The sequence below is a fragment of the Chiloscyllium punctatum genome, chromosome 46, assembly GCF_047496795.1.
Source record: "Chiloscyllium punctatum isolate Juve2018m chromosome 46, sChiPun1.3, whole genome shotgun sequence".
Lineage (NCBI taxonomy): Eukaryota > Metazoa > Chordata > Chondrichthyes > Orectolobiformes > Hemiscylliidae > Chiloscyllium > Chiloscyllium punctatum.
Genome location: NC_092784.1, coordinates 56,237,241 through 56,252,963, shown reverse-complemented (window position 1 = coordinate 56,252,963; position 15,723 = coordinate 56,237,241). Strand labels below are relative to the sequence as shown.

The 15,723-nt window shown below is 40.7% G+C and overlaps 1 protein-coding gene across 4 annotated transcripts in view; it reads right to left on the bottom strand.

Annotated features, from left to right (window-relative positions):
* Positions 1-688: 688 nt before the first annotated feature.
* The window catches only part of LOC140468127 (breast cancer anti-estrogen resistance protein 3 homolog), a 45,559-nt gene continuing 30,524 nt past the window's right edge, over positions 689-15,723 (bottom strand). For all 4 annotated transcript variants that reach the window (XM_072564319.1, XM_072564320.1, XM_072564318.1 and 1 more), the window contains exons 3-10: positions 15,147-15,592; positions 13,693-13,790; positions 11,670-12,292; positions 9,663-9,778; positions 8,677-8,848; positions 6,612-6,723; positions 5,460-5,663; positions 689-2,270 (exon numbers count right to left, since the gene is read on the bottom strand). In XM_072564319.1, coding sequence (XP_072420420.1) covers positions 2,098-2,270; positions 5,460-5,663; positions 6,612-6,723; positions 8,677-8,848; positions 9,663-9,778; positions 11,670-12,292; positions 13,693-13,790; positions 15,147-15,592 — 1,944 coding nt within the window. In that variant the 3' untranslated portion in view covers positions 689-2,097. The remainder of the gene's footprint in view (positions 2,271-5,459; positions 5,664-6,611; positions 6,724-8,676; positions 8,849-9,662; positions 9,779-11,669; positions 12,293-13,692; positions 13,791-15,146; positions 15,593-15,723) is intronic.

Here is a 15,723-nt window from a genome sequence, read left to right as displayed (position 1 = left end):
GGTTTGGAAACGTCCATGAGTTTAAGAAGTGAGCAGGTGTTGGATGCTAGTATCCATGGATATCAGGTGCTTGAAGCTGGAATCTGCCCTAAGACATTGTAGCTAGGTGTCCATTGGCAACACAGAGGAGGAAGTGTGAGCTAGAGTAACTAGGGACCCGCATTGACTTTCATGTCATGAATTATCCATGTCCAGTTTCCTCGTGGATGGTGCGAAGATAGGAAGCTGCATGTTTAGAGGCAAGATTTGTGATTAAGAGGGATTATTGCTGGTCAGCCTCATTAATCGGCATCTCACCACCACCAAACAAGAATTTTGCCTCCATGCCTGAAACTCTGTTTGAAAACAAAGTGATTGCTCCTGACAGTGAGAAATGCCTTGCCCAAATTCTTATGTAATTTTTTCTGATTTCTCATTATGGCCCACGTCATTCAGGCCTCTACAGGACTTGCCCTATATGTTCTACCGTCTCTGCTGCTCGCCTTCCCACCCCCCACCACCCCCCACCACCCCCCCACCCCAACCTTGATCCTCCCTTGTCAACTTCAGAACCTGGAGGCGATGGGTGTATTTTGTTCATGTTCCTAGAATCCACGTGAGTACAATAGTTTGACTAGCATTTGCATCAGGACCTATTAAATAGTTCTAGCTGTGAAAAGACTGGAAGGTTTCCCAACGCATCAATTACTTTGATTTAAGCCTATGATTTATTTTTATGAATTTAATGCTTAGTTTACAAAGAACAAAGAAAATTTACAGCCCAGGAACAGGCCCTTTGTTTCTCCAAGCCCGAGCTGATCCAAATGTACTGTTTAAGTTTTTAACAAGCACCTTGAGGTTTATAGCAAAGAAAGCATCTCTTAATAACCTGTGGAGGATGCATCAAATCCCAGAAGTTATGTGAAGATGGTGCAAGTCAAATTTGTCCCAAAAATATATGTTTTATTACTGAAAGTCATACCACCTAATAAGGGCACCAGACTGGTACCAGTCTTGACTTACAAGAATTCTTGTAAGTTGTAATAAATGCAGACAGTTAACACACAGTGAATCTGCAAATATATTTAATGAGAGACCAAAGTCTGATTAAGGCAGAGACAAACTGTCCGCTGGTCTTTTGACCTTCTATCAGCTCCCAAGGCCTGCAGCATATTTTAGAAGCTGTTGATATTTACAAAGCATTTTGCTGAGCTATCATTAGATTATAGAAAGTGTGAAACGAAGCAGAAATCTTGACAGTATGGTGTGAGGACATCAGGAGAAACATGGCTCCATGTTCAATATCTTGACCTGACATATATCTGCAGTGTTACCAATTATATTCAGGTGTGAAATGTTTACTGTCATTGGCTGCCCATTATGTCCCACTTATTTTATCTAACCCAGAATGGTTTGTTGTTCCAAGTTAGCTAAAGCAGGTGATGACCTCCTCCGCTCAGGTTCTGCAAATACAAAACAAGAATTTTTTGTTTTGTACTTAATGTGTTGGTAAACTTATGAGGGATTCTTTTCACCCACTAGAAAGAGTCATTATAGCAACACCAATCTCTCTGCAGGAAGCATTGTACATGAAAACGTAACGAACATTTTAAAAAAACCTCTTGAAATGTGGACATTGTTGGCAAAGTGGATATTTACAGTAAATCTGCAGTTGCTCGAGAGGGTGATTGTGAATTATCATCTTAACCCGCTGCCATTGATACAGTGACTTAATTCATATGTTGCTATTAGTCAGGAGTTCCAAAATTTTGACCCTGCAACAATGTGCAAATGGTCATACATATACGAGTCAGGATCGCGTGTGATCTGGAAGGATACCTGGACACAATGTTCTTTCTATTTGCCCATCAGTCCTGTCCTTGCAGGTTGTGGAGATTATAGAGTTTGCAGATGCAATCAAAGAAGGAAGGTTTCCATGGTTACAAAGTAATATTAACTAATTGAGGAAGGAGATGAATGAATTGAAGATGAGAACATCTCCTACATGTGATATTGGATCCACACTTGATGTTTTCATTTTGTTCAGTAACTTTATGAGGACCATCAACAGTTACCTGCTTACATCCTGGGCACTTTACAAGGGTCCACAATTCTGATCTATATTTCGGATGGTCCCAGAGGTTCCAGTTTCCGTGACAATGCACTCAGGATTTTATCAAATTTTTCATATCTCTCAGTCTGACTAACATCAGTTACACTGCTGCCCCAGAACAATCTCAAAGCAAATTCAGTCTTGAAAGCTTCTAACAATTCTTCGTTGGCGTGAAAATCTGGAAAGAAAGATTAACATTAATTCCTTCATGTGTTTAAATGAAATGTTATATCTGTTAGGGAAACTGCAATACTCAATTCAGTCACTGGACTAAATCACCTCTCTATAATCCTTTCCAGTTCTATAACTTTTTGTGGACTCTGCAACTGTCCAATTCTTGGCTCTTGCATATTGCCAGGTTTTCCTCACTCCTGTCTTTGTGACCATGTCTTAAGTTGTCTAAGTCTGGAATTCATTTCAGAAACTCTTCTGTCTGTCCAAATCTCTCTCCTCTTTTAAGACTCTTAAAACCTGTCAATTTCATTAAGCTTTTGGCCAATGGTCTGACTATATTCTTATGCAGCTTGATGTCCAATCTTGCTTAATGCTTATATAAATTGCCTGATGTTTTGCTACTTTAAAGGCAGTATATAAATGCAAATTGTAATCACTGTTGATATAGCATCTTTATGGAAATGATAAGCACTTCAGAGAGGAGTCTGTGGCTTTGATTAAAAGTAGAGTTCGTGGGACAGGCTTTGAAAGTGTGGGGCAGAAGGGGAGAGGTAACAAAGCAAAAAGAGGTTTAGGAAGACTGTCCCAGAGTTAGGAAGAAGGCAAATCAACATTCTGCTGCTCACACAAGAACAGGAGAGGAGGTAGGAGCCAACATTTTCTGCTCTTGTTCACCTCTCAGTGGCCTCTATTAGAAGTGCATGTGTGAAATGTACAGGACTTTTATTTCATACTTCCATCAACCTCAGCTTTTATTATGTTAAATATGATGCACCATGTAGTCAAGTAGCTTGCTGACATTCATTAATGAGGCCTTGCTTCAATAATGGCAGATGTACAGGATGGTGACATAAAATCAGACAAATTTTAAGAAATAGGGAACAGCTAAAACTGGTCAGCCCAAAGATGGTCACTGTTAGATAATTTTAATTTGATATTTCTGGCCTGGTCTGTAATTATCAATGTATTTCTATATTTACAAAACAGATGTGGCTATGTTACTTCAGTCTACACCGAATAAACAGAGCAAGAATTTGCAAGTTCTCGAAGAGAGGTCTAAAGTGTTGGAATGTAATCGCAGCTCCTGCTGCAAAGCCCAGAAAATTTTCCTTTGGTCCCACCCTCACAGGAATGCAACCTATTGACCCAGCGTGACACTTCCACTTCCTGTATTGTATCGTTAAGGCACTGAATGATTATGGGAGATTGGCTTGACAAGGATTATAGGGAAAAAGTAGACAGAGGATGCATTGTAATGTCTGGCTGCTAGTAACCATACACAACTCTTAAGACATGGAAGGATACATCCCAGTGGGTATTGGTACTTTAAGAGGCTAAAGTCAGACAAGTATTTCTCATCCAACATGAATATTATCTAAACAAATAAACTAAACTCCAGCCATTCTAAACTTTAAAACCTTTGTATTCCTCCAATTCTGGTTCATTGCATGTCTACATGTTTTTAAAATTCCCCCGATCTTTCCGAGCTGTGCATCCATTCCCAAGGCCCTCATTTTCTAGAACTCCTTCCTACTCCTCCCTGCCTTCTCTCCTCCTTTAAAATCTGTTTGACAAGCCCGTGGTATGTGCCCTATCTCTTTCTGGGATTCCTTATCATTTGATAAATCCCCTGTAAATTACCTTGGAATATTGTTTACATCAGTAGAGGTTCTATTAAAATGCAAGTTGTTGTGGTGAAGCAGATTTCAAGTCTGTCCAGCATAAAGTCTAATCCATATGATCCAGCCACTGAAACCCAACCAGGACTCTTAGTTCAGCTGACCCAATTTAAAATTAATATGATGTTTACAAGGAACAGGATATGGTGTCAGATTTTCATCTGATATATTGCTTCGAATGTGAACAGTGATCTCCAATTTGCTTGTTTTCCAGACTATCTGAAGCCGGGCTGGTGCTTGTGGCAGATCTACTGACACTACATTTATGGAATATTGCTGGATTGGTAGGGTCAATGTAGGGGCAGCACAACCTGACCCTGCATTATAAGCACCTCCTTTCCCAGTTCACCTTGAATAATCACAATTACTCCCTACACAATGTGTCTCCCTGTATTTATATATATTTTTTAAATTTGCTACATCGAGTTGTCCCAAAGCACTTTACAACCAATGGACTACTTTTGAAGTTGTAAGGCAGGAAACACTGACAATTTACAGACAGCAAAGGAAGGTGATGACGTAGTGGTATTGTTGTTATCTGGAGTCCCAAAATAAATCCTACCATGGCAGATGCTGAAGTCTGAACTCAATTTATAAATATGGAATTAAAAGTCAGTCTAATGATGTTTATATGACCATTACTAGCTATCATAGATCACAGACTCCCTACAGTGTGGAAACAGGCCATTTAGCCCAACAAATCTGAAGAGTGTCCCACCCAGACCCATTCCCCTGACTAACGCATCTAACTTACACATCCCTGAACACTATGGGCAATTTAGCTTGGCCAATTAACCTAACCTGCACATCTTTGGATTGTGGGAGGAAATCAGAGCACCCAGAGGAAATCTACACAAACAGACAGAATGTGTAAACTCCACACAGACAGTCACCCGAGGTTGGAATTGAACCCGGGTCCCTGGCAATGTAAGGTAGCAGTGCAAACCACTGAGCCACCGTGCCATTATAGTAAAAATCAATCTGCTTCAATGTCATCTGGCGAAGAAAATCTGTCATCCTTACTTGGTGTGACCTACATATGACTCCAGACCCACTAAATGGAGCTGACTCTTAAGTGTCCCCTGAAATGGCTTCACAAGCCACTCAATTCAAAGGATATAAGGGATGGGCAGTAAATGCCAGTCTAGTCAGTGACACCCATATCCTGAGAACAATTTTTAAAAACACTAGTTAATTTGTTTTAGTGATCTTGGTTGAGGGTAAATTAGCTCTTGCTCAAAATATTGCTTTAGGATACCTTGGGTCTCCTATGACCTCATAAGACCTCAAAATCTCATCCAAAAGATGGCATCTCCAACAGTGCAGCACTCACAAAACACTGCACACCATTGGTTTCACAGGTCTTTGGAGTTGGACTTTAACTTATAATCTTCTAACCAAGAGCTATCTACTGAGCCATGATGTTTGATAAATTGCCACAGAGTTTGAAGCGTTGGTAAGAAGCATCGAATTCGATGACTGTTGGATTAAATGCTGTATTGTGAGAAGCTTACCTTTCAGTTTGGCCTCTGCATTGGCTTTAAATGTTGCAGCATTCAATGTCACATTACGAGCTGCTTCCAATGTCTTAAACAGCATTGTGCAGCTCTGATCTATATCATCCCATGCTTCCATGACATCAGACACCGACTGGCGCTCCATCAGAGTGATGATGGGCAGAATGTGCGGAACAGTGATATTTTGTAGAGGGAGCTCGACTGTGTTTAGAAAGAAAGACACAAAGATAGAAATTCACATACGTACAATGCATTGAAAAAGATTTGGCATATATATAGTGCCTATCACAACCTGCAAATACCCAAATGCATTTCACAACTGCTGAAATACTTGTGAGATACTGCTCCTGTTGTAATGTAGAAAACATGATAACTAATTTATGCATAGCAAAGTTCTCCTTCAAACAATATAGGAATGATATTCTGTAATAAATATATTAGTTGAACAATAGGTTTGGCAAGGAAGCTGGTTTTTGGTTAGAACCTCCATATTTAATATTCTTGGATTCAAGCATTATCTCTGTTTATTTCTCTACGATGGTGCCAGCATTTTCTGTTTTTAAGTTAGCTAAGTACATGACAGAGAAAAACAGAGTTGAAGTATAGTGGGAGAAGGCTTCTGTGGAGCATCATGCCAACTACACTAGTTTGGCCTGTGTAAATTCTACATAAATTAGCCACAGACTCTGAAAGTATTTAGACTATCAAATAATGAGTTTACTATATGCAGGTAGATGTAATTTACACCTATGATCCTGACTGATATGTTATAACTAGCTGATAATGAGACTCTGTCATCTATTCTCGGCTTTCAAAGGCACAGCCCAGTCCTTTTGTTTGCAGGAAAGTTTAGGAGTATCTCCAAATCTGTATAATTACTGAAATACACTGAGACCAATCAGCTGGAGTTAATTTTGAAAAAGGAATCCTATTCTTGTTCTGAAGAAGGCTCACTGGACCCAAAACGTTAACTCTGCTTTCTCTGCACAAATTCTGAGTTTCTCCAGCAATTTTTGCTTAAGTTTCTAATTTTGATTGTTTTTTTTTGGATGCATTTTCAGTTTTGAAATGTGAATATATTCCTGGCCTACTAGCTTGGTTAAAGCTCTGCATCATCTGGGTAACTCTGCTCAGGCTCAGAATACCTGCCTTTTCCCTCATTCAAGGATTTAGCAAAGGGTTTGAGCTCCTTCTCAAATTTGATAGCAGAAGCAGTATGATTCCGGCGCAGAGTCCTCCACGTATGCTCAAGACGCACAATCTGACAGGAGAAGGAAAAACACTGTTAGTTGTGCTGTTTTTCAAATTCACCGCCAGTCTCTTTAATCACTCTCAGATTGGGATTTTAATTTCTTTCAGTTAGAGTGCATGGATAGGAATCTTTAAGAGTGAAGAGCCGAGAGTGTGTGTTGCTGGAAAAGCACAGCAACATCCAAGAGAATTGACATTTCGGGCCGGAGCCCATCTTTAAGAGTGTGACAATGAACTAATGGTATTATCGCTGCACTGTTAATCCAGGTAATGTTCTGGGTTCAAATCCCACCAGTGTAGATGGTGGAATTTGAATTCAATAAAAATCTGGAATTACGAGAAATCATTATTGGAAAAACCTATCTTGTTCCTGAAAGTCCTTTTCACTAATGAAACTGCCATTCTTACCTGTTCTGGCCTATGTGATTCCATGCTCACAGCCATGTGGTTGACTCTGAACCGGCAATAGATAGTGATGCCTTCATCCCATGAATGAATTTTAAGAAAAAGGACACCAGCAAATGCCAATCAGACAATTCATGGGATAGTCAAGTCCCACCCTTCCTGAAGGTCTTGTTCAATTAGAAGCCTTAACAGCAACAGTACTTCAGAGTCACAGGTACAGAAGTCCTGGAGTGGCAAGAAATATTGACTTTTGGCAACAGTGGAGAGATCGAAGGAGATTAAAGGTAGTTTCTCCAGCTGTGTCCCAGTTACCCCTAACTTGGAGCAGGTAAAGGTCCCACATTCGAGCAGGTTGCCCTCTTTCACCAGTTGGGAAGACCACCAGGAACACTGTTCAGACACTGGGTGAGGCCCTGAACTGGTCATTAATTGATTACTTAAGGGTCTTTTGTTGTGGCAGGACTGGACAGGACCATGGGTCTTCATATCCAGAACTTAGCTCCTGAGGAGGCAGGAAGGGGACAGCCTCCCTGGGGTCAATTGGCTGATTAATTGCCCTTCTGCCACTGCCATGAAGGTGAAATCCCAGCTATTTTGTGAGCTTAACAGTGCATACATTTATTTCTCATTACTATTGTGGTCGGAAGGAATGCTACAGAGGGCTGTCTATGGTGGTTCAGCAAAAGTCCTAACCAGATGGAGATAATTGTCAAAAGTCCTGTCAATCACATCTTGAGTCTGCTCTGCTGGAAGGATTGATTATACATGCAAAACTATCCTCCACTGCTTGCAATTTGCTGGAGAGATTACCAAGAGGAGTTGCTGAGTTCTGTTTGCAGCAGTAGAGAGTTTCTGTTTCCTTTTAAATAAATCTGTAAACATTATTGTTTGCTGTGAGTCCTGCCGCAAATCCTGCTCTTTAAATTGATGCAGTGTAGTCGATAGATACTCTTTTCTCTTGGGAAAGTTAGCTCTGGAAAGGCTAAAAGTGGAACAAAATTACAGCTTCCCAATTCTTTAAGTGAATATGTATCCGCTCTAGAGCGAGTGGAAAAATGGAATGCATGAGCAGAAATTTAGATATCAGCTACATAACACTCTGGTCAGAACCACGTACAATTAATTGAAAGCATGTCTCCCACGGTTATATCGACCTTGTGCTGAGTGCAGAGCAGAATCACCACAATGGCACTGGGACTTAAAGTCAAAATCAGGAGGACAGGTTGCATTAACTTGGCCTGACTTCTCTCAAGTACTCAGAGGGGGATTTGATTAGATATAATGTGGAAATTGGCTGAGAAGAAAAATTTGCAAGGCTGTGTGGAAGGAGCAGGAGTGTGGGACTGATTCGATAGCTCTTAGAAAGGGCTGGCACAAATGGGATGGGGCAAATGGTCTTCTGTGTTGCATGATTCAAGTATTATTCACTTTGATCTCAACATTTATCTCAATAGAAAGCCTGCAAGTGGTTCACAAATACAAACTGAAGGGCAAGAAGCAGACTTGGAAAGATATGAAAGAACATATCAGGAGGTGACAGAGAATACCACCCAAATACCTGGGGCAGTTCCAGTGCTTTCATAATGGCTGAAAGTCCGAAGAGATCTCCCATGGAGTCTTTGAGCTCAACAGCCAGTTGGATAATTTTATGAAGGACTGCAGATCTTTGTCCAACGCTTCCTGTGCAGCCCAAAATGTCCACAGCAATGCCCAGGGCTATTAAATGATGTCTGAAAAATGGAAAACAACACAACGGGAATAAAGGGGGCTTAAGCTACTTTTGTGGCCAAGCATATTCTGCCAAACAATGATGAATACGCAATCTGAATTTCACACTAAAATGAACTCTGTTTCTATCTTTACAGGCTCTACCTGATCAGCTGAGAATCCCGAGCATTTTGTGTTAAAATATGGTTGCAGTTACCTCTTAAGCTGGGTTGGATCTACATCAGTCACAATGAATATAGATGCCTCCCTCTAAGGACACAAATTTTAGTTCAGCACCATTGTAATGGTCAATGCATCTGTGATGTGCAAGCTCTATGGAATTTAATTGAGAATATCCACTGGCTAATGCTCATAGTTGAAGATTCATCAAAATTAATACAGAGGAGTACATTTTGGTTTTGGCCTTCTTGTCATGTCCCAGCTCTTTCCTGAACAATGTTTCTACCTTGACTAAACTTTTGGTAATCTGTCCTAATATCTCCATATGTGGCTTTGTATCAAACATTGTTTGATTACACTCCTATAAATCACTTTGTTATGTTGTTTCTAGCTGCTAGGCTGTCTGCAGACATCATCCATTTTGCCCCACTGCATCTTGCAATTTTGCGCCCTCAATCTTGCAGGTGATGTCACTTCTGACAACACCATGCGCATCTTTCTTTTTTTGTATTTCATTTTTGGCAAACCAACAAAGTATATGAAATCCTCTAGAAGAAATGAACAGGAGCTAGTGTTCTGAATGGATATTGGCTGGGATCTTCTCATGTCTCAATATCAAAGGTATGTCAGCAATTTGTTGTCGTTACTGGGTATTACCTCTCCTGGAGGTCCATTCTCAGTTGATGCCCATGGGGTAATGTGATCAGATCCAGCCCTGAGCTCACTCCCATCATCATCTTCTGTTCCAAGGATACGTTGATGATCCGAGCAACCTACAAAAGCAAAACATCAATATTTTCCTTCGGGTTAAAACAACCGGTTTCCCTTGATGACATGGACTCAGTGTTTTAATGGCGTCTTCTAATTCTAGTGGTATTTATTTACCTTATTAGCAACTTCACAAGTAGATGCTGCAGTTATAGGAAGGCACTGCATCCTATGGAGCTAATTTGTAGACACCAAGAGCTACCTCAAAGATTCTATGAGGCCTCTTAGAAAGACAAATTGACAGCACGTGTAGGATAGTTGGCTGCCTGGGTTTCTGCAGGATGCACTTCCCTTACACAAGTGCCAATTAATTCATAAACTTTGGTACAGTGATCAAGAAGGCAAGTCAGCTGTGAAAATCATGGGAGGGATCATCACTGTAGGATGCCATTCTATCTCTATCTCTTATACACATGACCATACTTTGAAATCAGGGTATTTTTGCAAAAAAACAGACTGATCCTTTTTCCCCAGCATAGACTAAAGACTCCAAATAAAATGTATCTAACCTAAATGGACAATGAAGTATTACATATTTGATAGAATTCATAGTCTGCCGCTCAGAAACAGGTTGCATAATCCAACTGGTCTATGTGGTGTTAATGCTACACACAAACCTCCTCACAATCTTCAAGATCTCATCCTATCAACATGCCCTAATTTTCCTTTCTCCCTCGTATGTATTTACAGTTTCCCCTTAAATGTATCCGCACTACAGCCTCTTCTTTTGATTTTTTTATTAATGAGTTCAACATTCTCACCACTTTCCAGGTGAAGCGGTTTCTCTTGCTGGATAGGTTTTATTTCATGGATGTGGGCATCACTGGCAAGGCTAGCAATTATTGTCCATTTCTAATTGCTCTTGAGCAGAGTGGTTTGCCTCACCATTTCAGAGAACAATTAAGAGTCAAGAATATTGCTGTGGGTATGTCATCACGTATAGGCCAGATCAGATAATGAAAGACTATTTCTTTTCATAAAGGGCATTAAGAACCAAACTGGTTTTCACATCAATCATTAATTGTTGTCAAGGTTAACAATACTGTGATATACAATTATATATGTTATTAATTGAATTTACGTGGCAGCATGGTAGCACAGTGGTTAGCACTGCTGCCTCACCCTCACAGCGCCAGAGACCTGGGTTCAGTTCCCACCTTGGGCGACTGTCTGTGTGGATATTCTCCCCATGTCTGCGTGGGTTTCCTCTGGGTGCTCCAGTTTCCTCCCACAGTCCAAAAAGGTGTGCAGGTTAGGTGAATTGGCCATGCTAAATTGCCCAGTGTGTAGGGGAATGGGTCTGGGTGGATTGCTCTTCGGAGAGTCGGTGTGGACTTGTTGGGCCGAAAGGCCTGTTTCCACATTGTAAGTAATCTAATCTAAATTCCATGCCACCAGAGCATGAGCTTGGGCCTCCAGAGCACCAGTCCAATGATATTGCCACTATATCATAGTCACTAATAAATCTATGGCAGACTATCTTATAAGACCATAAGACCATAAGACATAGGAGTGGAAGTAAGGCCATTCGGCCCATCGAGTCCACTCCGCCATTTAATCATGGCTGATGTGCATTTCAGCTCCACTTGCCAGCGTTCTCCCCGTAGCCCGTAATTCCTCTAGACAACAAGAACCTATCAATCTCGGCCTTGAAGACATTTATATTTATGATCCCATATTTTTGGTCGCCTTGATATTCATCTAGCCTATCAAAACCCATAACAATTTCCAAGACCCTCAGCTCTTCATTTCCAGACCAAAAAGAATTGTAAAAATAATTCAACCTCTTACTTAAGTAATTGATTCAAGGATATAATGAACAATAAGTCTGAAGATTCTTGCTGTGTTAAGGTACTGAATAGGTTTACATGTAATCAGGTTAAATCACTAAGTTACCTCACAGTCCACTTTCAGAATATGTTGTGCTGTAGTTTGTGGATCATTTTCAGAAAATATTTCTTTGAGGTGTTTAAGCACAGACGGATCGAGAGGTTTGTTGTCAATGGGAAGCAAGATGGAAGTAAAAGTATCAAGTTTAAATGAACTTGTGGTCTCAATTTGAGGCTGTATGAATGACCAGTCCCCATTATCATCTTCATTAGCTTCTTCATGGTGGGTCTTCATTGAAGCTGAATATGCATCTAAATCCAGCAGACCAAAATCGGTGTCTGTCCTGCGAATCCGGCTTTTCAGTCGCTCCATGGTTCGTAACCTCTCCACATGAGTCTCAATCTGACCAGCCTTAGGAACATGTGGCACTAGCTCACAATAGACAGTTCCATCCAAGGCTGGATCCAGTACTGTGTCCGGGATCATGCCAGATGGAATTCTGAGTGGCTTCGGGGGAGCCTTGCAGTGTAACTGCCCATCAGAACCTCTCAGCACCATATTATTCTGAGAGCCAAAACGTTTTGGGAATACTTTGGGGTTGATTAGTGGGTCACTCCCCGTCCTATACATTAGTGATGAAGGACGCACTGATTTGTATGATCCATTTGCTTGCATAACATCTTTGGGTCCTGTTGCACACAAAGACAATAATCTAACTTAATAAAACAACTCAGTGATGGTCATATCAGTTATCTGCTCCCCTCTCCCCTTTTTGTGGGCCTCCTATTAAGTGGACAAATACCAGGTCTCCTGTGCTGCTGTAAACTGGCAATGTGGAGACGTTTAGATTGTCTTGGACCCAACTTACCAGATTTGTCTACTCCACAATTCCTCACATGAAATCATTTTTCTTGAACTTAGCCTTCAAAATGCTGACTGAGAAAGGCTGCAAGGTTTTTATAGAATGATGCATTCAGCTCTGCTTACTGGCACTTTGAAGAGATGTCAGTCCATTGCTCTTTCCCCGTGCAATTTCTTTCCCTTCCAATATTTATTAAATCAGCTTGTGAAATTTACTATTGAACTGCTTCTATTACTATTTCAGGCAGGGTTTCTATATCGCAGCAACTCACTATTTAAAAAATAACCTTTTCTCATGTTGCTTCTTTTTTGACAATCACCTCAAATCTGTGTCATCTCGCTGCTGATCCTTCTGTCATTGGAGATAATTTCTTCTTTATTCTATCAAAGCCAATTTATAATTATGAATTCCTCTATCAAATCTGATTTGGAGATGCCAGTGTTGGGCTGGGGTGTACAAAGTTAAACATCACATAACACCAGGTTATAGTCCAACAGGTTTAATTGGAAGCACTAGCTTTCGGAGCGCTCACAATGACCTGATGAAGGACTATAATCTGGTGTTGCGTGATCTTTAACTCTATCAAATCAACTTTTGCCTGTTTGATCAGCACTAAGTAAGGTTGGTGGTCATGTTTTAATCCCCTTGTTCTCCTCACATTATCCACTTACTTTAGTAGCAGTGGCCCTTCTTGGTCAGAAATGTCTGGATTGGTGTCTCATTGGATGTCATTACACAAGATTGGCTGACCCTCCAGCGCAAAATACCAGAGTTGCCAGCCTTTCTTGAGATATTAAGCAGAGGTACCATAAATTTTTCAGATGAAAGTTATAAACTGGATTGGGAAGATAACAGGTTTGATGTTGAGAATAGACAATATAAAAATAACTCAAACTAATAACATGTTCAGAACAGGAGGAAGCCATTCGATCCTATGAGCCTGTTCTGAACCTCTGGGCCAGCTCCTGAGGTGTATCATAGCATATCAGAACCAGTTGATTAGAAAAAAATTTACAAAGACAGAATAGGTTTGTAGATAAAACGCCCTTCATTCCGGTATGATTTGGTTCACGGTTGAAAGAGGATGGAGTTCAGAATAGAAGATATGACAGACTAGAATTATCATCTTACAGTTAAAATATATATTATCTGAGGTGAGGCGAGATATATTCAGTCAAAATGAGAATATACAAGTCATGCAAGAGTCCAGGTTTAAAACAGCCTCACCTCCTGAAAGGTAGCTGTCAGACTGGGCAGACTGCAATGGCTTTTTATCATTCCCGTAGTCCAGAATATTTGGATGACTGCCACTCTTGTCCTTATTCCTACAATTAAAAACATGAGTAAACACAGGATTAGTACTGTATACCTGATGAAGGTCTTTTGCCCGAAACGTCGATTTTCTTGATCCTCGGATGCTGCCTGCCCTGCTGTGCTTTTCCAGCACCACGTTGATCTAAACTCTGGTTTCCAGTATCTGCAGTCCTCACTTTTGCCTACAGGATTGATACGGTTAGTGATTGTTAGGTCGCCCCCACCTCCTCTGTATCTGAGAATGTCATCTTATTAATAATACTGTAATGTTAGTCAATCCATCAGGTGAAATGCTAAATTCTATTGTAAATTAAAGTAAGACTTGCATTCATAGCACACTTTCCATGATCTCATGTTTCCAAAGTGTTTTACAATCAAAGTAGTCATTTTGATGGAGAGCAGTCACTATTGTAAAGTAGAAAATATTGCTTGTGCAAGAGTTTTCAATAGTTTCACATGACTAAATTTATCTCTACATTTCAACAAACTCTGTAGGAATAGAGTTTAGAATAGACCACGAGTCATGAACTAGGCCTGGAGCATGAAGTAGCCAAACTGAGTGCTCTCCTCCCCCAACATTTTGGCAGGGCTCACTAGCGGATTTCTCTCTTCCTAATCCAGAAATGCCAAGGAATACCCCACCCCTGTCCCTGCTGGCATCAGCAAAATGATAATAACAACAACTGTATTTATAAAAGACCTTTAACATTATACAACATCCAAGGCACTTCATAGTAGTTTTACAAACAAAACTAGACACCAACCCACAAAAAGACATACTTGGACGGGTAACTGAAAGCTTGATTAAACAGTCAGACTTTAAGAAGCATCTTAAAAGAAGAAACTAATAATATGGAGGAGAGATGGGGGGGTGGAAAATGAGTTCCAGAGCTCAATACCTAAGTTGCAGAAGTCACAGCTGCCAATAGTGAAGTGATTAAAGTTGGTAAACTGGAAGAGACAGAGTTGAAGTGGCATAGAGATCACAGAATGTAATGGGGCATGAAGAAGTTAAAGAGATCTGGAGAGACATGGCCAGACAGGGTGCTGAAAACCAAGAATAGGAATTTTAAAATTTGGGTGTAGCCGGAGCAACAGGCAGTGTAGACCAATGAGCACTGGACTGACAAACGGAACTTTGTGATTCAGGCAGGAAAGTTTTGGAAAAGCTGATGTTTATGCGGGTTGGTAGATGGGCAGCTGCCCAGGAGAGCACTGGAATAGTCATGTCCAGACATAACAATGACAAAAATCATGAATTGAATCTGTAATCTTCTTATCTATATAACTTCTTCTAAGCCTTGTACTAAGCCATTAAAGCTAAGTACATGTTTGTAGCTCTGGTTGGTAGTACATAGATTAAGTACCTTAAAAGATTTCCATCCGCTGTAAGCTGGTCCAAAGACACTCCTTCAGACAGATTTAAGCTGAATCTCTTATTCTGATCTGGGCTTTTGGTTGTCACGTCATTGTCATGTTTTCTTTGACCTGATGCTCCTCTGTATTTTTCCTCAATGCACCTCAAGGGGACAATGCGATTTATTGGATGAAAGATTATCGCTCCACTGTCCTCTGAAATTGGCTTGCGGTTTCCTACATAAAACCGCACCAGTGCTGGGAGGTTATCAAATCTCTCCTGTTCAAACTGGAAGAGCACACGGGTGTAGGACTCCTTCCGCCGGAGGACCACGCGAATGATCTTGAAATGGAGAGGCTCGTGCTTCCAGATGCAGCTCAACACATAGTCACCAGGGCTGGAGTGAGATTCTCGAATGAGGAAGTCTCCATCCCTTTCCATTAGTGCCTCTGCTACCTACATTATTAAAAGGAGAACATCAGTGTTCATCTAGTACACAACAACTGTTGCTAATCAAATTCTTGCCCTTTTGAACATTTTTCTATCTTTTGAGTCACAGGAGTTTGGCACAGTATTGGACCGCTATC